The 24209-nt window shown below is 47.3% G+C and overlaps 1 protein-coding gene across 2 annotated transcripts in view; it reads right to left on the bottom strand.

The window, feature by feature from the left end:
- Positions 1–11902, bottom strand: part of POC5 (POC5 centriolar protein) — a 75512-nt gene extending 63610 nt beyond the window's left edge. For both annotated transcript variants that reach the window (XM_073624033.1, XM_073624035.1), the window contains exons 1-2: positions 11779–11902; positions 4655–4738 (exon numbers count right to left, since the gene is read on the bottom strand). In XM_073624033.1, the coding sequence (XP_073480134.1) occupies positions 4655–4738 (84 nt within the window). In that variant the 5' untranslated portion in view covers positions 11779–11902. The remainder of the gene's footprint in view (positions 1–4654; positions 4739–11778) is intronic.
- Between the last annotated feature and the right edge of the window lie 12307 nt (positions 11903–24209).

Raw genomic sequence — 24209 nt, 5'->3', positions numbered from 1 at the left:
ACTATACCACTAAGGGAGGCGTATGCTGCGTGCGTGGGTGTTAGCAGTACTGGCGCTAATCTGACGCTGCCTGGGGCGACGCATATCACCGCCGGGCGATCAGGGGGCTAAACCTTTATTCGGTAATAAACGGCGGGTGCCCTGACACTATAAAAAATAAACGAACTAACCAGCGTCACCCGTAACACTTATACGGTGATCAGTGGTGAAGGGGTTAACTAGGGGGCAATCAAGGGGTTAAAACATTTATTAGGTAGTATATGGGGGTCCCTGACGCTATAAAACGCTGACGGCGAACCTAAATATTTACGTCCCTAACTAGCGTCACCAGCGACATTAATACAGCGATCAGAAAAATGATCGCTTAGCGACACTGGTGACAGGGGGTGATCAAGGGGTTAAAACTTTATTAGGGGGGGTTAGGGGGGTACCCTAGAACTAAAGGGGGCTACCACTCACTGCCCTAACACTGTAACTGTCACAAACTGACACCATGCAGTAATCAGAAAAAAAAAAAAAAAATACTGCTTGGTGTCAGTTTGTGACAGGGGGGGGGGTGATTGGGGGGGGAGATCGGGGTGCGATCGGGGGGGGGAAATCGGGGGTGTAAAGTATGCCTGGCATGTTCTACTGTGTTGTGTGTAGTGTTGTGCACTTACATGTCTTCTCTCCTCGGCGCTGGAACGGAAACTGCCAAGCCGAGGAGAGATGACATTACATCCTCTGCCTGTGTGAAACTACACACAGGCAGGGGAGGATTCCGATTGGCTGGGAGCGATCGCGAGGGGGGGCCACGATCGGATGGTCTCCCCCTCGCCTCCCAACGCTCCCAGTCAAATGCCGACCGCCGCTGGCACCGGGGGGGGGTCCGATCGGACCCCCCGCCCGCGGGAGGCAGATCACGTACAGGTACGTGATTCTGCCTGCCCGTGCCATTCTGCCGACGTATATCTACGTTAGGCGGTCGGCAAGTGGTTAATAAAGTATCACTAAGATTTTACACTATGTGGCGCATTTTCTGTTTTGGGCATGATAATATGGAGAATATGGTCGCATGACTTCCATTGTGGTCCAAAGGAACATCTCTGAGAGGCCCTAGCCGGGTATACAGTCAAAAGCAATATTAACCTTTCTTGAATAAAAGGTCCATTATAATTGGTAAGCAGGCATTTTTTACCATTCTAGAGTGATGGATGGTGACTGCATGTTTTCCTAACTGGAGTCACATACGAAGAGGATTTTACCTTAGCAATTATCTTTTTGGACTTTATGCTTGGAACATCTTAATACATGTTATAAATCACTTTTCACTGTGTTTGCTACAATAATAATTGTCAATTGTTAGCACGACTCTGTTTATATATGTTTAACTTTGCTTGGATCACACAGTAGAGTCACAGCTTATATTACTGTTGGATTTTTTTTTACATTGGTTTTATCATTTATCAAAATTTCGAAGCACAGTTGTTTGCCTTTTAGAAAGAAAAAGATTTGTGTCGTAAGACTATTCAGTACTTAAAGCAGACCTTCAGTCATTTTTTTCAACTTTCCATCTATTAAATCTTCTGCCCTTGTTGTTTTAACTTTGGATAGTAAAACATTTTTTTTCTGCCAGTAAATACCTTATACAGCCCACTTCCTGTTTCTTGTCTGGTAAAAAGCCTAGGCTTATGACATCATGCACAGCTCTCGCTCTCTCACTCTTGTGAGAGTTTGCCAGGAAGGGAGGGGGGGGGGAAGAGTCATAAGAGGGCCAATGAGAGCTGCAGGGCTGGAGGTGTGCCTCTGCGTGTCTGTGTAAATCCAGGAAGTGAACAGGCAGCAGCTTCAGCTGCCCACAGTTAAAATGGATGCAGCCAGACTCAGTGGAGATAGATTTCTGCAGCATATTTGGCAAGTACAGAATCATAGTATATATAGAATAAAATGCAACGTGGTTGGATGGAAACTTCAGAATGGCAAAGATGTTTTTATTACAAATTATTTGCGCAAACTGCAGTTCCTCTTCAACCTCTTGCCGATCAGCCGCCGCAGTCATACTGCGGCAGGTTGGCTCACCTGCAAGAATCGCCGTAGGTGTACGTCGGTTCGTGCACGAGGTTCTGTGGGCGCACGCACGCACTGATTGGCCAGTGGGGGAGCCAATTAGCGGTTCTGGCGGACGCAATGTCCGCCAGCTGTCCGCTATCATTCCCCGCAGAGACAGAACGGGGAAGTAAACAAGGCAGATCTCCATTCTGACAGGGGATGACACAGGATTTGGTCTTCCTGCTATGCAGGAAGACGGATCTGTGTTTTCTTAGGCAGCCCATCCCCCCACACAGTCAGAAACACACTGAGGGAATACATTTAACCCCTTGATTGCCCCAGATGTAAACCCCTTCCCTTCCAGTGTCATTAGTACAATGTCAGTGCATATTTTTAGAACTGATCACTGTAATAATGTCACTGATTCCCCAAAAAAGTGTAAAAAATGTCAGCTAGGTGTCCGATCTGTCCACCGCAATGTCGCAGTCCTGCTAAAAATCACTGATCACCGCCATTACTAGTAAAAAAAAATTTTAAATGCCATATATCTTTCCCCTATTTTGTAGACGCTATAACTGTTGTGCACACCAATCAATATAGGCTTATTGGGGGGGGGGGTTAACCAAAAATATGTAGCAGAATACATACTGGCCTAAATTTATGAAGAAATGCGACTTTTTAAATTTTTTTATTGGGTGTGTTTTATAGCATAAAGTAAAAAATATATTTTTTTCAAAATTGTCGCTGTTTTTGGAGCACCGGCCGGTAAGATCACAGACCAACCCGTCCTGCTGGTAACCACAACAGCAATGAGAGGTGACGCAAGCGTGTCACTCCGCCCCAAGACGCAACTCTATTACGAAACGCATAGGGCAGAGCAACGCACTTGCGTCACCTCTCATCGCTGTTGTGGTTACCAGCAGGACGGGTTAGTCTGTGAGCTTACCGGCCGGTGCTCCAGATGTTTTAGGCGCTTATTTTACCAGGATTATGTGAGTGCATAATTGTATTTAATTTTTAAATAAAGGTTTAAGGTTTTACACTATCGGAGCCTTTTATCTTTCATGGTGCATCCATCTATCTGCGAGTTGGTGTCAATACGTGGCAGTTTGAAACACATATGTTCCGGTGGCTACGTTATGGTTATGTTATTATATCCTAAAGACCTTGGCTTATCAGATGTGGTCCGGAGGAATGATTCCTACTCAGGCTCTCTCTGATCTTCTGTAGTGGGGGATCATGAGTCTCTGGTAAGCGGCCAACTTACATCTTTTGGTGGTGGATCGAGTACTATCTTTACACCAACAAGGATTTCACAGCTTTTTGATGGACTTTTCACATCAATTTATTTATATATCACATGGGTGATACAGCCATTTATGTGTGTGGACTCAAGTTTATATTTATCAATTATTTTTAATTGTTTATAACAATAATTATTTAATGTTTTTGGTGATATGACACTCTTCAAATGTTCACATTTCACTTGATATGCATTCAGGAATTTATTGCTGAACTAGTGATTACTTGTATGTATATCAGTCTTTTAGCGCGATTCCATTCTTTTCCATTCCTCGATCAAAGAACAGCAACGGGAGGGGCTGAGATTCCCCGGTGATGTCAGTTAGCCAGCAGAGGGAGTTCATGTTATCGCACAGAAGAGTGTGCAAAAGGGTGTTTAGGATTATCATTTTAAAAAAAACTGACATGCTGCACTAAATACCTTGCTATCCAGAGAGGATACAAGTAATTGTGTTATGTAATATATTGGAATAGAGGCAGGAGGAAAGGGGAGGGGCGGGGAGGAGATCGGCACTGCAGACACAGATGAGCTGACAGGCAAGGAGGGAGGGGGAGACATTCAGAACACTGTGGGATGACGGAGTAACCTGGCCACGGTAATCAGGGATCAGCAGCCATGATTACTGTGGTCAGCACACACAGGGGGACACAGGGACATGCAGGATCAACCAGGTACTTTATATTAAAAAAATAAGGAACAAATTACACTGCAACAGCACTATGCTACTGATCATGCTTTAAAAGAACAGGAGCATTTTTTTTTTGTTTTTTTTTAGGATTACAACCACTTAAAGAGGAGCTCCAGGCTCCTTCAGAAAAAAAAAAATCTGCTGAGTAGATGCTATTGACAGACTGGAAAATATATTTCATTTTTATTTTGCCCAAGTTGTTACTTGCCTTTATTAATTTGTCATGTTCATTGGGTGTTTTGGTAAGCGTTTACAAGTTCTGTTTCACTGTGTCTGCACTGCTTTTTCCACCCATACAAGTCACTTTTGAAAACGTAAGTCATCTAGAAGTGGCTCAGGAACCAAATCTTGATTTATGCCCTCCAGTCCTCTCCCTCTCCTCTTCTATTTTTGGTACTTGTTGGGGGGGGGGGGGGGGGGGGTGGCGGGTAACTGGTTTTGACAGGTACCCATCTCCACTACTGGTCAGGTTGGTGAGTGTCCTTTTATTAAAAGTCATCAGCAGCTACAGAACAGGCAAATAACCGCTTTATCAAACTTTACTGTATCAAACTTTACTGTAAAAACAAAATAAAATGACAAAAACAGGGGAAAACAGATATTTTTTTCATTAACACTTTACAGTGGCATGTTACCTGGAAATCTGAAGACACTGAACTGCCATGGTCTGAATCTTTTGGTAAATCAGGACTCCTAGTAGTCTCTTCATCCGATGACATCTACAAAAAAATAAATAAAACATTTCATTCACCACATGTCTGAACTGGGACTAAGAAAACATTTCTTAAAGTAAAGAAAGCCCACTAGTAATAACATATATTTCAGCATGTAAAAAAGTATCTGACTCTTGTTTGTGCACACCAGCCTGGTGTCCTCTGTATATGGGTGGTGCTTTGTGTTGGCACTATTCACCCCTTTCTTTTTTAACTGTCTTAAAAGGTCACAAAATGACAATGCAAGACTAACACATCTCACTTTTATACTAAGCCCCTCAATTTACCTACCCAAAGAAAAAAAAAATTATATACATAACATGTTTGGGTAGATTAAAAATGCAAAAGGTTATATGGTTATATGACACAAAAACACCACATCTCCAAAAATGCACCAATAGTAAAGTGAGAATGTTTCAGGGTTAGGGTGAGGGGTTCACTTGAGATCAAGCTTCATAGAAGAGTCTATGCTCCCCTAAAAGTCAAAACTTGCCCAGGGCCCCATGTCACAGTGTTCAGTCACATGTGGCTTTAAATTACCGTAAAATGTTTACTGTAAAATATACAGGTTGTTTTGTACATTCCGTAGTACAACGGATCCATCCAAAATATAAATGGGAGGAAAATGAATACCGATAGAGAATAGTGGACATGGATGTAAGCACAGGAGGATAATCACACAGGGAAGGGAAGCAGGCAAAACTGGAGGCAGAGGAAGCAAGAGCAATAATCACATAGGGAAGAAGAGCAGGTATGGACAGAAGAATGAGAATGACCGGAGAAGAGCACTGTTAAATGGGGGGGGGGTATTGCAGAGAGAAGTAAAGATGGCATGGATGGAATAGAATAGAATAATCACAGTCCAAATGAGAGCAGTCACAAATGGAAGTGAAGGACAAGGAACAAGGAATAAAGCAAAATGACTAGGGAGGAAAGAGGGTATGGATAGAAGTAAATGAGAATGATCAAAAGGGAAGGAGACTGGGCTTGGATGAAAGTGGAAGAGAACAACCAGAGAATACAGCTGTTAAAGTGTTACTAAACCCAGGACCCTGCATTAACTATACCTGGTCTCCCACAGTACACAGAACATGGAAATACAATTATTTTAGTAACTATAAACTGCTAAATACCATTTCTCATTAGCAGTATTTAGCAGTATTGTGCCTTCTATCAGTGTCTGGTTAAAGGTTGTAGGAGGAGTTTTCATTCTCCTCTGACTGTCCTATAAGGCAGCATGAACCCTGACCCTCTGTTTGGACAGTGCCGATTGGCCCTGTGCTGATCAAATGCACTCTCCCATTAAAAAAAAAAAAACTCTAGGAATACACACCAAACTGAGCATGTGAGTGACCCAAGGTTCTGTTCTATTAGCAGATGGATTGGGTAGAGTGGAAGGAGGGGGAGGATCTGAGAAGACAAAGCAGCCTTTTTACACAATGCAGAGGATTAACCCCTTAGGTTCTACAGTGAGTATAACAAGCATGACTTACTACATATACACACTGATTTTACTGTAGTGGGTTTAGTAACACTTTAAGGTAGACGGAGAAGGATCACAGAGGGAAGGAAAGTCGGCATGGGTGGAAGTGGAAGATAATGACCAGAGAATACATGAATTAGGTTGAATTAGGAAATGATCACAGAGGGATGGAGAGTTGGCATGGATGGAAGTGAAGGAGAATGAAAAGAAAGGAGTGGAACGATAGCAAGACTCCATCTATTAATAAGCAATACAACTTGCCAAGCTCTCCGTACAACTCAGTCATTGACAAAGAAATCTGGGACTAAAGCCTAGTACACACGATGAGATTAACAGACAAATGGTTGCCAGTTGTTTTTGTATGCATACTAGTCTCATATCGGAAAAAAAAGAGGTTACTAAAGTATGAAAATTTGCATACAACAGAATAAAAATTCAGAATTGATGTAATGTTTTGTATTGTATTTTTGGATGAAAACTGTACTGATTAAAGGAAAATCATATGGTATCATACGAGAAATAATTTTGTGTTTGTCCCTTCCGAAGATTTTGGACGAAAGCTGTGTATGAACAATCAGAATATCGTACGATCGCTTCAAATGCAGGATTTTTCGTATGATTTTCTTATCTTGTGTATGGGCCACAAAGGCGGGTGAAGCAGGACCATTGGGAAGAGGAAGGAAGAGGTGACAGTGCAAATGACAGCACACACCTCACAGAGGCGGGGGGGGGGGCGTTCTGGGAAAGTGGAACACTGTAGATGGAGGACTGAAGTGGTGTGGATTACTGCACTGACAGAAAGAAGACAAGGAATCCATACTGGAGGAGTAAAGTTGTGTGGTCAGAACAGAGCCAGGGAGGATGAGGGGTCCATACTGAAGAAATAAAGCTCTGTGGATGTCAGTACAGATCTAGGGAAGATAGGGGGTCCACATTGGAGATATATTAATATGTGGATGAAAGCAAAGAACCAGAGGATAGGGAGTCTATACTGAAAGAATAAAGATGTACAGCTGTGGCCAAAAGTTTTGCGAATGACACAAATATACATTTTCACAAAGTATGCTGCCTCAGTTTTTAAGATGGCAATTTGCGTTTGCTGCAGAATGTTATGAAGAGCGATCAGATGAATTGCAATTAATTGCAAAGTCCCTCTTTGCCATGAAAATTAACTAAATCCCCAAAAAAACATTTCCACTGCATTTCAGCCCTGCCACAAAAGGACCAGCTAACATCATGTCAGTAATTCTCTCGTTAACACAGGTGTCAGTGTTGAAGAGGACAAGGCTGGAAATCACTCTGTAATGCTGATTGAGTTAGAATAAGACTGGAAGCTTTAAAGGGAGGGTGGTGCTTGAAATCATTGTTCTCTCTCTGTTAACCATGGTTACCTGCAAGGAAACATGTGCAGTCATCATTGCTTTGCACAAAAAGAGGCAAGGATATTGCTGCTACTAAGATTGCACCTAAATCGACCCATTTATTTTGTATTGACACAGATCGTATCGCAGAGTATTGGCAAGTACTTGGGAAAGTATCGGTACTCTTACTCACCAATGAAAAAATGGTATCGGTGCAAACCTAATTTGAACTGTAAATCTGAAAATAATTTCAGGGGTTCCCAGGGACCTTTTTTCAAGGATTTCTCCATGGTAATTAAAGTGGAACTTTAGTCAGAAAATTAAGTCTAGCTAAATCACTTCAGGCTGGCCCCTTCTACAGGTATAGCTATGTAAAACATGAAAATAGGTGCCTATACGTTTTAAAATCCAGTAATAAAGGATCTCACCCTGCTCTGCGCATGCTCAGTTGCTCTCCATTTTAGACACTGACAAATTTGTAGAGGCCAATCTGCTGACAGCCTTAAAGTGGAATTAAACCCTCCTATCCTTTACAGCCAAGGAAGCTGCTTCTGTTTGTTCTGTAACTGCCACAGTGCTGCACATGTGATCAATTAGGACTCCAGCCATTTGATGGTTTGACAGTTTGGTTGAGGGCACAATCATATGTGACAGTTAGCAATCCCCGCATTCCAGGAATGTAACCGTTTTTTGAAACCCTTAAAATCGATGGGTTTAGTTCCGCTTTATGATTTACTGCTGTTCAGGGGCTCTGGGCTTCAGCAAAATGGCAGCCTCCAGCAAGAAGAAACAGGAGAAATTCTGGAGGCAATTTACAGCACAGGTTCCTGCACACTACTTTAGTCTGACTTGGGTGTGATTTCGGACCTTGTACAGGCTCTTAAATAGAATCAAAGTCAGAAGGAAGTCGCATGCAAAGTCATACGACTTTGAGGTCGCAGCAGAGTGACTGAGCCCAAAAATACAATGTTACGGTTAGTTAAAAAAAACAAAAAACAGATTCCTTCATCCAAACAAACAAGGTGTAAGAAAAAAATCACCCTCGCTGGGGCATTGTAATCGACAGCGACACTCGTCCACCAGAATACACTGACAAGAGGCTGCAGCTGACTGATGGGAAAATGTTTCAACATGTCCCTTCAACAGAGGTCCATTAAATAATCTACCGATCAGGGAAGCCCACACCTGATCAAAATTTGGCTGGTCCAACAGTGATTTCGATGGATGTATTGTCAGCTTCAGCAGCCATTGAAGAATTCCCCAGTGCATGTTTTGATTAATATCTGCCCATAAACACTCAGTGTGCAAATTGCCAAGGCCAGCTCCAGGTTACAGAGCGCTGCTTCCCAGAACTTCTGAGTAGTTAAACACACATCCTCAACATCTCATCTGCACTGTTCAGAAGAGCCAGCGCAAGGAGGATGGTAGCAGATGAGTGGCTTGTGCCTGTCTATCTTTTCCTGTGGACGCGCGTAGGCGTCAGCCAGGAGTGTGCACTCAGAGGTGGCTCCACAGGACCCTGTAAAAAAGAGAAGCCACCCTAAAAGTAATTGTATAGAGATTTTTTTTTAACCACTTGCCGACCGCCCCATAGCACATTTACTGCTACAGGGAGGCCACGCTGCACAGGATCATGTATATATACACGTGCTCCTGCACTCCCGAGTATTGGGTGTGAGTGTGCGCCACCGGGGGCTCACTCCCACTGTGATTCTACACAGCAGGAGCTGATCAGCAGGTTCCGCGGACCTGATATCTGCTGGCACCCGCTGATTATTCTGTACACAGGCAGAATGGCAGTTTGCCTATGTAAACAAGGCAGATAGACATTCTGTCAGTAGGGAAGGCAAGGATCCTGTGTTTCTTCAAAGGCAGGAACACCAATCCATGCCTTCCACTAGTAAAAGCACCTTCCCCACAGTTAGAAAGCACATTTTAGGCACACAGTTAACCCTTTGATTGCCTCTGATGCTAACCCCTTCCCAGCCAGTGTCATTAATACAATGACAGTGCATATTTTTAGCACCAATTACTATATTAGTGTCACTGGTTCCCAAAAAAGTGTCAAAAGTGTCAGTTAGGTGTCCAGTTTGTCTGCTGAAACATTGCAGCCCCACTATAAGTCACTGATCGCCGCCATTACTAGTAAAAATATAAAAATTCCATAAATCTATCCCATAGCTTGTAGACACTAAAACTTTTGCACAAACCAATCAATATACACTTATTGGGATTGTTTTTTTTTTTTTTACCAAAAATATGTAGCAGAATACATATTGGCCTAAATTAATTAAGAAATGAGATTTTTTACCTTTTTTATTGGATGTGTTTTACAGCAGAAAGTAAAAAATATTGTTTTTTTTTTTTTTCAAAATTGTCGGTCTTTTTTTTTTGTGCAAAAAATAAAAACCGCAGAGGTGATCAAATACCACCAAAAGAAAGCTCTATTTGTGGGGAAAAAAAATCACATAAATGTTGTTTGAATACAGTGTCGCACGACCGCGCAATTGTCTGGTAAAGTAACGCAGTGCCGTATTGCAAAAAATGGCCTGGTCGGGGGGGGGGGGGGATGTAGAGCTTCAAGAGGTGGTCAAGTGGTTAAAATAACAAACATGTCATGCTTACCTGCTTTGTGCAATAGGCAATAGAATCTCCTCTTCTGGGGTCCCCTGCTGGTGCTACTAGTTCCTCCCCCTTCTGAGTACCTCCATACCAAGCTGATGATGATTATGATAAAAGGCATTCTCCATCTTTACTCCTTAGGACATCATTTTGAATAGCATTACGGGAGGGTTACATTTTTTTTACCATCTGTGTCCCATTGGGAAGATTTCCCTTCACTTCCTGTCCCATAGCCAAAACAGGAAGTGAGAGAAAATTCTGACAAAGCAAGGGAATCCCTGACTGTTACCAGAACTAGTGTCCCCAGTGGAAGATTTCCCCTCTCTTACTGTTCTGGTGACAACATGAAATGTACGAATTACTTTTTACTGATAATGGTAAACAGGACAAATAGGCCCCTTTCACACCAGCAGAACGATCATGCCTGTCCATTTTTTCAGGTGGACCCGATTGGACCACCCATTGTTTTCTATGGGGTGGTGGATGTTAATGGACACGTGTGCGCTTTCACCCGCCGGTATCCAATCCGCTCCAATGCACTAAAAACAGACGCATGGGGATACGTTCGCCATATGTCGGGTGGATCAGATGACAGTGGCAGCCTGTGCATTAAGGGCGCATGGGCGCTGCCCCCTCTCTCCAGCCACCCCTCTAGCCCCGATAGATTCATGCAATGCATGAATCTATCTATGGCCGCTGCTGCCACCCCCTATTCAGGAGCCTGGCCCCTTTTTGGGCGCAGGGCGTTTTTGAAGCACCCGATTAGAGCCATAGGCTCTAATAGGTTTCAAAATAAGTAACTTGCGAGCGCCGGTCACTCAGCTGTGTTAGAAAAGTGAATTACTATTCGTTTTCCTAACACTAAACCACCTCTCTGCCAATCAGGTGCTCGGGTCTGTTATCTATCTTATCTATCTGATTGGCTGAAACAACAGGCGCCGCTACTGGATGCCTATCAGGAGGAGAGGAGGAGAGGATGGGAGATGAGGATGGCAGGAGACCCATGGAGGACCCCGCTCGTCACCATCACCCGCTGCCCCACCAAGACAGGGTAAGTGCTGGGCAGACACTGGGGGCATTCAAGGGCACACTGGCAGCATATGATGGACACACTGGCAGCGTTTGATGGGCACACTGGCAGCGTTTGATGGGCACACTGGCAGCGTTTAATGGGCACAGTGGCAGTAATCGATTTTTTTTTTTCAAAAAATTTTTGCCCCCCCAAAAAAAATTTACATGCAGTCCATTTCCATCTGACCGCCCCATAGAGAACAGTGTGCTGAGGAGGGACGGATTCCGCCCCATGTGAAAGGGGCCTTCAAGAGGGTGAATGTCTCTAATAAGGACACAGAGAGCAATAAAACCTGACAAGTATTCTATTCCCTCCCCACTCTATCCAAAACTTTTACAAAGTTTTGCCTTTAGTTCTATTTAACAGAAGTACAACACAGAACGATGGACTCTGAGAACACAGGAGAACCTAGATAACAAGGAGAAAGCACACAGCCTTCCTGAGGATGGAAGCTAAGCCTGTACCGGAGGAGGGGCACACAGCCCGCACGGCTCTCACATTCACTCACCTTAAATGTGGCGGTGTCAGCAGTGCTGGTGACAGAACACAACGGCCGGATGTCAGAACCCGGAAGTGTGCGTAGCCATGGTTACAGAACGCATCTCGGTACTAGCGCCGCACGACTAACAGTCAAAGAGATTCCGCCAATAACAGCCAGAGTTAGAGCGATGGTGGGCGCGGCCAAGTTGGCGATTGGCTGGAGGTGGGCTCATGGACGGTTATAGCGGTGAAGGGTGTGAGGGGGGCGTGTTGTGTGTACAGTATTGTATATTTACCAGTATAATAGAATTATCCCCAGGAGATCGGCAGGATGATAGAAAGCGGGTGATCAGCCTCTTGCAGCGGTGGAGTGTGCTGTCCCTTGTTGCTGTCTCACCTGGCAGTGTTCTAGTTGGCACTATTCGCTGTCATTGTCACTTGTGCTTGTTTGGCATGCAAGTGTCAGAAAAAATCATAGAATGTAAATGAAAAATACTGAAAAATAGCCTAGATCCCAACTGTCCCTGATTCTGAGGGACTGTCTCTCATTTGGAAGTCCCTCTGTCCTCCTCATTTGTCCCTCATTTTGGTCTTATTTATAAAGTTGTATATAAAATGCACTTTTTGTCTATCAAAAGGTGTTTTATAGAGCTAAACCTTTCATCCAGTTTCTAAATTGCTGCATTTGTAAATTCCAAATGCCCACAGTTTTTTTTCACAGAGAATAGGTGTAGGAACTTCCCCTTCTAGGTCACTTTATGTCTCTGCCCCTTACCCATCACCAAGCACTGACCTTAGATCTGCCCCTACCCATCACCGAGCACTGACCAGTTCCACCCCTACCCATCACCGAGCACTGACCAGTTCCACCCCTACCCACCACCAAGCACTGACCCTTAGTTCCACCCCTACCCACCACCGAGCACTGACCCTTAGTTCAGCCCCTACCCATCACCAAGCACTGACCCTTAGTTCCACCCCTACCCATCACCGAGCACTGACCAGTTCCACCCCTACCCACCACCAAGCACTGACCCTTAGTTCCACCCCTACCCACCACCGAGCACTGACCCTTAGTTCAGCCCCTACCCATCACCAAGCACTGACCCTTAGTTCCACCCCTACTCATCACCGAGCACTGACCCTTAGTTCCACCCCTACCCATCACCGAGCACTGACCAGTTCCACCCTTACCCACCACCAAGCACTGACCCTTAGTTCCACCCCTACCCACCACCGAGCACTGACCCTTAGTTCAGCCCCTACCCATCACCAAGCACTGACCCTTAGTTCCACCCCTACTCATCACCGAGCACTGACCCTTAGTTCCACCCCTAGCCACCACCGAGCACTGACCCTTAGTTCCACCCCTAGCCACCACCGAGCACCGACCTTTAGTTCCACCCCTACCCATCACCAAGCACTGACCCTTAGTTCCACCCCTACTCATCACCGAGCTCTGACCCTAAGTTCCGCCCCTACCCACCACCGAGCACTGACCCTTAGTTCCACCCCTACCCACCAGCGAGCACTGACCCTTAGTTCCGCTCCTACCCATCACCAATCTCTGACCCTTAGTTCCACCCCTTCCCACCACTGAGCACTGACCCTTAGTTCCGCTCCTACCCATCACCAAGCTCTGACCCTTAGTTCCGCTCCTACCCATCACCGAACTCTGACCCTTAGTTCCGCCCCTACCCACCACCGAGCGCTGACCCTTAGTTCCGCCCCTACCCATCACCGAGCTCTGACCCTTAGTTCCGCCCCTACCCACCACCAAGCACTGACCCTTAGTTCCACCCCTCCCCACCACCGAACACTGACCCTTAGTTCCACCCCTACCTACCACCGAGCACTGACCCTTAGTTCCGCTCCTACCCATCACCGATCTCTGACCCTTAGTTCCACCCCTACCCACCACCGAGCACTGACCCTTAGTTCCACCCTTACCCACCACCGAGCTCTGACCCTTAGTTCCGCCCCTCCCCACCACCGAGCACTGACTCTTAGTTCCGCCCCTACTAATCACCGAGCACTGACCCTTAGTTCCACCCCTACCCACTACGAGCACTGACCCTTAGTTCCACCCCTACCCATCACCGAGCACTGACCCTTAGTTCCGCCCCTACCATCACCGAGCACTGACCCTTAGTTCCGCCCCTACCATCACCGAGCACTGACCCTTAGTTCCAGCCCTTACCCACCACCGAGCTCTGACCCTTAGTTCCGCCCCTTACCCATCACCAAGCACTGACCCTTAGTTCCGCCCCTTACCCACCACCAAGCACTGACCCTTAGTTCCACCACTACTCATCACCGAGCACTGACCCTTATTTCCACCCCTACCCATCACCGAGCACTGACCCTTATTTCCACCCCTACCCATCACCGAGCACTGACCCGTAGTTCCACCCCTACCCATCACCGAGCACTGACCCTTAGTTCCACCCCTACCCACCACCGAGCACTGACCCTTATGCCGCGTACACACGGTCGGACTTTTCGTCTACAAAAGTCCGACAGCCTGTCCGACAGACTTCCGGCGGACTTTCGGCGGACTTGCAGCAGACTTTCTAACGAACGGACTTGCCTACACACGACCACACAAAAGTCCGACGGATTCGTACGTGATGACGTACACCGGACTAAAATAAGGAAGTTCATAGCCAGTAGCCAATAGCTGCCCTAGCATGGGTTTTTGTCCGTCGGACTAGCACACAGACGAGCGGATTTCGGGTCCGTCGTAGTTACGACGTAAAGATTTGAAGCATGTTTCAAATCTAAAGTCCGTCGGATTTGAGGCTGAAAAAGTCTGCTGAAAGTCCGGAGAAGCCCACACACGAACGCATTACCAGCCAGCTTTAGTCCGTCGGCGTCCGTTGGACTTTTGTAGACGAAAAGTCCGACTGTGTGTACGCGGCATTAGTTCCACCCCTACCCAGCACCGAGCACTGACCCTTAGTTCCACCCCTAGCCACCACCGAGCACTGACCCTTAGTTCCACCCCTACCCACCACCAAGCACTGACCCTTAGTTCCACCCCTACTCATCACCGAGCACTGACCCTTAGTTCCACCCCTACCCATCACCGAGCACAGGGGGGTGCGGAACTCCTCTTTAATGAGTTTGCATTGATTTCAGCATTGATGGAGCACTTTATTGCAATATCATGATCTGCATGTTAATGCACTTTCACTAAATGTGGACTGTTTAATGGGTTTGCATTTATTTTAGCATGCATGGAGCACTTTGCACATGCCAGTGGCGGCTGGTGGTCAAAATTTTGGGGGGGGGGGGTGCAAACAAACTAAAAAAATCTGAAAAAAGACATCAATTGCAGCCTCACTGTGCCCATCAAATGCAGCCACTGTGCCATCATATGCAGCCACTGCGCCCATCATATGCAGCCACTGTGCCCATCAATTGCAGCCTCACTGTGCCCATTAATTGCAGCCTCACTGTGCCCATCAAATGCAGCCACTGTGCCCCATCAAATGCAGCCACTGTGCCCCATCAAACGCAGCCACTGTGCCCCATTAAACGCAGCCACTATGCCCTCAAACGTAGCCACTGTGCCCTCGAATGCAGCCACTGTGCCCCATTAAAAGCAGCCACTGTGCTCCATCAAACGCAGTCACTGTGCCCATCAAACGCAGCCACTGTGCCCCATCAAGCGCAGCCACTGTGCCCTCAAACACAGCCGCTGTGCCCATCAAATGCAGCCACTGTGCCCATCAAACGCAGCCACTGTGCCCCATCAAACGCAGCCACTGTGCCCTCAAACGCAGCCACTGTGCCAAATCATACGCAGTCACTGTGCCCATCAAAAGCAGCCACTGTGCCCCATCAAGCGCAGCCACTGTGCCCTCAAACACAGCCACTGTGCCCATAAAACGCAACCACTGTGCTCATCAAATGCAGCCACTGTGCCCTTAAACGCAGCCACTGTGCCCATCAAATGCAGCCAATGTGCCATCAAATATAGTCACTGTGCCCATCAAACACAGCCACTGTGCCATCAAATATAGCTATTGTGGCATCAAATGCCACCACTGTACCTATCAAATGCTTCCACTGTGCCCATCAAATACCGCCACTGTGCCCATAACATGGATATCATTTATTCAATAATTTTACCTGCTGTCCTGGGGGTTTCCCTTGTGCTCCTCTCTCTCTCCCCCTGACATCACAGCCAGACCCCACCCCGATGCCGAGATTCACTGAAGGAAAGCAGTGCAGTGGAGGGTAGGCAGAGCATAAGGCTCCACCTCTGCCAGTCACCGGCCCCACCCTCTGCCAAGCAAGCCCATACACAGTGGTGCTGCTACAGCAAGCCCTGGGCTGCATGTGTGTGGGAGGCGGCAGTGGGGGCCGGGAATCGGGAAGGTGGGGGGGCTTTCTCTCATGCGGGTGGGGCTTCTTTTGCCACTCCCCGCAAAGTGCCGCCCTAGGCCTAGGCCTTGTCGGCCTAGGCCAAAACACAGCCCTGGCCTGTATAGTAAAAACTATGCACCGGGCATATAGAGCGGCCGGGCAGGATCCTCCAGAGGTGGTTAGAGCTCCCTCAACCAGGGCGATGTCTTCTTCTTGGGCGGCATGGGCAGGATTGTCTCTGGAGACAGCTTGCAAAGAGGCTAGCTGGTCATCACATCATACGTTCTTAAAACACTACAGGGTGGATCCAGAAGCTCTTACTACAGTAGAGTTTGGGAGGAAAACCATCCAAGCATTTTTGTCTATTGTCGAATAAAGCCTAAGTTTGTAGCATTAAACACTCCCTTTTAAAAGCTTATTATGTATGCTGCCATGTTTGGTGTTAGGAAAATGGAAAATTGTATCAAATACTTACCGTAATTTTTCTTTCCTGACGCCAATAAATGGCAGCATACGATCCCTCCCTCTGATCTTTGTGCTTTATATGGATGATGGGGGAGGTAGCTCTCAGTCTGACTTTTATAGAGCTAAACAGGTCTTGTGGGTGGATATGGGGCGGAGCTATATCATATGTATGCTGCCATGTATTGGCGTCAGGAAAGGAAAATTATGGTAAGTATTTGATACAATTTTCCATTTTTCTTTTAAATACATCTTCCCTTACAAGGGTTTTCTTGTTAGGCTATGTACACAGGATGTTTTAAAACCTCTCCTGAACGATGGAACTTGACAGCTAGTAATCGGCGTTTAAAAATGTCTGTTGTGCTGTGTTTACATGCCATGTTTATCTGCATTTACGTTTAGAAGCGTTTTTTGCATTGCAAATAATCAGAAATGTATCTCCATTAAAAAAGCCTGAAAACGAAACGCGGCTAAACGCGAGTTACCGCGTTTGCAAGCTGTTACAGGCATTTGCCGTTTTGAATGCCTCTGAACATCCGTCCTGAAGGTTTTTCTTTTTTTCTTTCCAAAAAGTGCTTCTAAACTTAACTGCCTAGAAATAAATATAAACGACCCTGTGTACATGTACTGATAAGATAACATAGAGGTGAGTTCAGGGGCAGCTGAAAAAAAAAGAGGCCTTACTAGCCCATTGCAAACTGCTACAGGTGTGTAGGTTACTTCAGATAACAGGTACAAAGCCAGGTCATCACTAGAGCAGGGCAGAAGGACCCAAACAAACCAATGGCTCCCATGGGGGTAAAGCTACATAAATGTTTTTGCACCACTTCAACCCAAGCTTCACACATTTTTCTAACTGGATTCAGTTGAATCTTTTGTTACACATTTATAAATAGACTAATGGCATTAATACGTGATAAGAAAATCGGGCAAAAATTTCCATTCTGCGAATGATCGGCCAATTGTCTACTCGTTGATGACCAGCAAGTAATACCCGATGTCAATATTGTGAACGAAAAAGACCGATTGGAAAAATTGTGTCGTATCATTTGAGAACGAACAATATTCTATTAGTTCGTGTGAAGGTTGCCCATAAAATATCTCTTGAACATTATCACGCATGAGCGGAACTAGTAGACGAACCCACTTGTACGTGGGACATCAACACTACGTATGAAATTGATTGCTCTTTTACAGATTTTTTTTTTTTTTTTAGATTGGTGACGTTTTCGACCAGCGAACACTGTTGGTCGAGCGATCGTTCGATTTTCTAACCGTGTATTCCTGCTAAAAGTGGTGATTACTTTTTGGGGTTGGCTGAAATTAGGGATGAGGTTTGCAAAAATTCAAAGTTTCCAAATCACAAACTTTTGGTTAAATGTTCAAGTTCGCCATTAGAAATAAGAAACAAACTACAGCCATTTAACTCTTTTACTAGAATATGGTTAAAATACTGTACATATTTACACACTTCAGTCACCTCACCAGTACCATGTGTGCGATCTCACCAGTACCATGTGCAGTCTTATCAATGCCATGTGTGCAGAGCGGGGATCGTAGGAGACAGTGGCGGCTGGTGAAGTTTTAGGATGGGTGAAAATGGGCGTGGTTTCAGCTAAATAGTGGGCGTGGCTTAAATTGTGTGCCTCTAAGGGGGTGTGGTTAGTGTCTGAGATGAATGAGGGTTGGAGGGAGAGGGAAGGACAGCAGGCCCAGATCCTACACAACAATAGAAATATGTGTATTCTAGAAAGTTTAACATCATCATTTAATCAGCAGATTTTCCAAACACCTGGTGTTAGCACTTTTATCATCCCAGCACCATGGTTGTTATGGTGTCAGGATGATTGAAGCGCATTATTTCTATTATTACATTGTAATATAAAATGAAATCATTCAACTCACCATAATGCAGAATCAGTGGGAGCCCTGAGTGTGTCACCTGCCACATCGCCTGCCACCAGATGCCATCAGGGGTCCCCAGTGGAGTCCGTCCTTACATCAGGTGCAACCAGCGGAGTCCGTCCTTACATCAGGTGAAACCAGCAGAGTCCGTCCTTACATCACGTGCCCCCAGCGGAGTCCGTCCTTACATCAGGTGCCCCTAGCAGAGTCTGTCCTTACATCAGGTGCCCCCAGCGGAATCCGTCCTTACATCAGGTGCCCCCAGCGGATTCCGTCCTTACATCAGGTGCCCCCAGCGGAGTCCGTCCCTACATCAGGTGCCCCTAGCAGAATCCATCCTTACATCAGGTGCCTCCAGCAGAGTCCCTCCTTACATCAGGTGCCCCCAGCAGAGTCCCTTTTTACATCAGGTGCCCCCAACGGAGTCCCTCCTTAGATCAGGTGCCCCCAACAGAGTCCCTCCTTACATCAGGTGCCCCCAGCAGAGTCCCTCCTTACATCAGGTGCCCCCCAGCATAGTCCCTCCTTAAATCAGGTGCCCCAGCAGAGTCCCTCCTTACACCAGGTTCCCCAGCAAAGTCCCTCCTTACATCAGGTGCCCCCAGCAGAGTCCCTTCTTACATCAGGTGCCCCCAACGGAGTCCCTCCTTACATCAGGTGCCCCCAGCAGAGTCCCTCCTTACATCAGGTGCCCCAACAGAGTCCCTCCTTACATCAGGTGCCCCCAGCAGAGTCCCTCCTTACATCAGTGTCCCCAGTGGAGTCCCTCCTTACATCAGTGTCCCCAGTGAAGCCCCTCCTTACATCTGTGCCCCCATCAGTGGAGTTCCTCCTTACATCTGTGTTCCCAGTGGAGCCCCTCCTTACATCTGTGTCCCCATCAGCGGAGTCCCTCCTTACATCAGTGTCCCCAGTGGAGCCCCTCCTTACATCTGTGTCCCCATCAGCAGAGTCCCTCCTTACATCTGTGTCCCCATCAGCGGAGCCCCTCCTTACATTTGTGTCCCCAGCAGAGTCCCTCCTTACATCTGTGTCCCCAGCGGAACCTCTCCTTACATCTGTGTCCTCAGCGGAGACCCTCCTTACATCTGTGTCCCCAGGGGAGCCCCTCCTTACATCTGTGTCCCCAGCAGATTCCCTCCTTACATCAGTGTCCCCAGCAGAGCCCCTCCTTACATCTGTGTCACCATCAGCGAAGTCCCTCCTTACATCTGTGTCCCCATCAGCGGAGTCCCTCCTTACATCTGTGTCCCCATCAGCGGAGCCCCTCCTTACATCTGTGTCCCCAGCAGAGTCCCTCCTTACATCAGTGTCCCCAGCGGAGTCCCTCCTTACATCAAGTGCCCCCAGCAGAGTCCCTTCTTACATCAGGTGCCCCCAACGGAGTCCCTCCTTACATCAGGTGCCCCCAGCAGAGTCCCTCCTTACATCAGGTGCCCCAACAGAGTCCCTCCTTACATCAGGTGCCCCCAGCAGAGTCCCTCCTTACATCAGGTTTCCCAGCGGAGTCCCTCCTTACATCAGGTGCCCCCAGCAGAGTCCCTCCTTACATCAGTGTCCCCAGTGGAGTCCCTCCTTACATCAGTGTCCCCAGTGAAGCCCCTCCTTACATCTGTGCCCCCATCAGTGGAGTTCCTCCTTACATCTGTGTTCCCAGTGGAGCCCCTCCTTACATCTGTGTCCCCATCAGCGGAGTCCCTCCTTACATCAGTGTCCCCAGCGGAGCCCCTCCTTACATCTGTGTCCCCATCAGCGGAGTCCCTCCTTACATCTGTGTCCCCATCAACGGAGCCCCTCCTTACATCTGTGTCCCCAGCAGAGTCCCTCCTTACATCTGTGTCCCCAGCGGAGCCCCTCCTTATATCTGTGTCCTCAGCGGAGACCCTCCTTACATCTGTGTCCCCAGGGGAGCCCCTCCTTACATCTGTGTCCCCAGCAGATTCCCTCCTTACATCAGTGTCCCCAGCGGAGCCCCTCCTTACATCTGTGTCACCATCAGCGAAGTCCCTCCTTACATCTGTGTCTCCATCAGCAGAGCCCCTCCTTACATCCGTGTCCCCAGCAGAGTCCCTCCTCACATCTGTGTCCCCAGCGGAGCCCCTCCTTACATCTGTGTCCCCAGCAGAGCCCCCCCTTACATCTGTATCCCCAGCAGAGCCCCTCCTTACATCTGTGTCCCTAGCGGAGTCCGTCCTTACATCTGTGTCCCCAGCAGAGCACCTCCTTACATCTGTGTCCCCATCAGCGGAGCCCCTCCTTACATCTGTGTCCCCAGCAGAGTCCCTCCTCACATCTGTGTCCCCAGCGGAGCCCCTCCATACATCTGTGTCCCCAGCAGAGCCCCCCTTACATCTGTATCCCCAGCAGAGCCCCTCCTTACATCTGTGTCCCCAGCGGAGTCCATCCTTACATCTGTGTCCCCAGCGGAGCCCCTCCTTACATCTGTGTCCCCAGCGGAGTCCGTCCTTACATCTGTGTCCCCAGCGGAGCACCTCCTTACATCTGTGTCCCCAGTGGAGCCCCTCCTTACATCTGTATCCCTAGCGGAGTCCGTCCTTACATCTGTGTCCCCAGCCGAGACCCTCCTTACATCTGTGTCCCCAGTAGAGTCCCTCCTTACATCTGTGCACAGCCCTTCTTCATGTTTTGTCTGTCTCTCCCCTTCAACTAGTTCCTGTCTTTCTTATGTGTGCAGTGGAGAGGGGAGGGGCCTTTCCTTTCCACTGAACACAAGGGGATTTGGCGGCTGCAATCTTTTTGTAGCCAGCCGGGTGCCGGAAGTGACTTTGTGGCGCAAACAATGGATTGCGCCACAAAGCAGCTCCAAACCCCGCCAATGAAGCTCTGCGTTTGCAATCTCGTGATTGCATAGACGTGGCGGTTCCCATAGTGCACTATGTCCGGTGCCCGAACACGGTGCACTTAAAGACTTTTATTTAAAAGGGACATGTTTAAAAAAATGTTTTAATTATTTTTTTTATTTTTTTGCGACTGCCTGGGGGGGTGGCAGATCTTGTTTGTGCTCACCGTAATGTCCCGCCTCCCAGACCAGTGTGCTTTCAATCACAGAGCCCTTTTGGGTTACGGCGAGCGGTGTACACATACAAGATCTGTCACAGATCTCCGCTCTCTCACCCGGCTTGTGTCTCCCACGATCCCTGCTCTATACTGTCAGATGACAAGCGGGGGGAGGCTGGCGGATGCTGACAGGAGGAGGAAGGAGGGGTACAGCCCGGGGTATCTGAGACCCCTCCAGAATAGGGGCGTGTCAGACCGCTGGCTGGAGGTACAGGAGGAATAGCAGCCAGCAGTCTTACAAACAGGAAATCACCAAGCAATAACGGTTTTATCTGAAAATCAGCAGGCTATTGCAGACAAACTACAGAGCTCAGAAGAAGATGAATGGCATATTCAGTGAAGGTAGGAGATCAGCAACAAGGACATGAGAAAAAGTTTTTTTCCCAGCGTTCTGCTTTAATGACTTAGGCTGGCCATACATTATACAATTTTCCTATTCAATTGAGGTCAAACCTAAACATTTTCAATGTGTATGCAATCAGGTAGGCCCTTGCACTACGTAGTTGAAGGTAAATCTAAACCTGGGTTCACGCTTATGCAAATTGGGTGTGGGTTTCCCCACATCCAATTTGCATGACAGGAGATTGTGACCGGCTCTCAATGGAGCCATTTCACACATCTCCGGGGAGGCTGCGGAGCGGAGCGGATTACACAGGGGTCCTGTGCTTCTTTGGCTCCCTTTCATGCCAGAATTCAGGAGAACAGGGACGCACCGGACCCCTGCTGTGGGCCACATCCGTATGAACCCAGCCTAAAGGAAATTGAATAAAAAAATTGTATAGTGTATGGCCAGCCTTAATCTTCATGTTGTTAGAGACTAATGCCGCGTACACACGACTGGTTTTGCCGTCGGAATAAACTCCGAAGGTTTCTCCAACGGAACTCCGACGGAATTCTCCTTCAAGCAGTCTTGCATACACACAGTCACACCAAAGTCTGACCGTCCAGAACGAGGTGACGTACAACACATACGATGGGACTAGAAAAAGGACGTTCAATAGCCAGTAGCCAATAGCTTGCTTCAGAGCATGCGTTGTTTTTGGTCCGTCGAAACAGCATACAGATGAGCGGTTTTCCCCATAGGAATTAGTTCCGTTGGAAATATTTAGAACATGTACCATTTCTAGGTCCGTCAGAATTTAAAAAAAAAAAAGTCAGATGAGGCATACACACCATCGGAATAGACGACGAAAAGCTTCTGTCAGACTTTTTCTGTCGGACATTCCGCTCGTGTGTACGTGGCATAAGGATGAGCTCAGGCTGGTTACGCAACTCCTCGTGACCACGCCCGCCAGGAAGCTGGCACTTCGCAGTGCTAATCACAGGTAGTGAGTCATTTCCCAATCTGTGCAGCCGCGGATCAGGAAATGTCTCACTGCCTATGATTTAGCGCTGCGGAGTGTCAGCTTCCTGGCGGGCGCGGGCACATGGAGTTGTGAACACGCCTTAGCGTGTTTGTTATTAGAGACTACAACCCCCATAGATCCCATTACCCACATTTTTAGATTTTCCTATAAAGGGCATCTCTAAATATTCCAGAAAGTTAGTTACACGTACCCTCAGGCCCGTCGCGACAGGACAGGCAAAACAAGCAATTTCTTGGGGCCCCCGAGCTGGCCTGGGGCCCCAGCCGCCCTGCCGGCCGCCGCTTCCTATAAGCTGCAGTCTGTAGCGTGGCCGAGCTCCTCTTCCTTCCTCCTGCAGTCCACGTGATACAGGACTCAGGAGATTCAGTTTCCTGTTCCCGCCCGGACTGACAGGAAGTGCACACACTGAGTGCTCACTTCCTGTCAGTCCGGCCGGCCGGGAAAAGAAAACTGAATCTCCTGCCGCGCGGCACGCGGTAGCCAGGGAGGGGGGTTAAAAAGAACACGGGGGGGGGGGGAGTAGTAAGGGGGGGAGGCAGTCATCAAGACCCATTTAGTAATAAAAATATGGTAGCTTGCTGACCATAATAAAAACAATTACCATAGCTTTCTTTCCTTTTTTTCTTTCTTTACCATCCCATTTCCATCTTGTTGCTTCTTTTTTGAATCAGGTAATATTTATTAAAGCTCTTTGCAAAAATTTACAAACCAGAGAAAAGACTCTACAGTACACTCTACTGTATAGTCTTTTCTCTGATTTGTAAATTTTTGCAAAAAGCTTACCTGATTCAAAAAAGAAGCAACAAGATGGAAATGGGATGGTAAAGAAAGAAAATCGAAAAAAAGCTATGGTAATTGTTTCTATGGTAAAGCTATGGTAAATCTTTCTATTTTGCTCTCCTCATTAGATATCGTTAGATATACTGTGTCCACTGTACAAGATTATCCCTTATCCATAATTTATATGCCCAGCCATATGGGTGCTTTAAGACCTCATTGTTTACTGCCACAATGCTTCCATGTTGGTGTGTACGTAAGACCCCTTTCACACTGGAGCGTATTGCAGGGTCTATAGCGTAATCCGCCCTTAAAATACTGTTACATTCATTCCAGTGTGAAAGCCCGAGGGCTTTCACAATGGAGTGTTGCGCTAGCAGGACGGTAAAAAAGTCCTGCTAGCCGCATCTTTGGAGCGGAGAAGGAGTTGTGTGTTTACAGCTCCTTCACCGCTAATGCCCATTGAAATCAAAGGGACAGCGCGGCTATACCGCCC

This window comes from Aquarana catesbeiana, linkage group LG01 (assembly GCF_042186555.1).
Source record: "Aquarana catesbeiana isolate 2022-GZ linkage group LG01, ASM4218655v1, whole genome shotgun sequence".
Lineage (NCBI taxonomy): Eukaryota > Metazoa > Chordata > Amphibia > Anura > Ranidae > Aquarana > Aquarana catesbeiana.
Note: the sequence above shows the minus strand (reverse complement) of the source record. Positions and strands in the feature narration are given on the sequence as shown.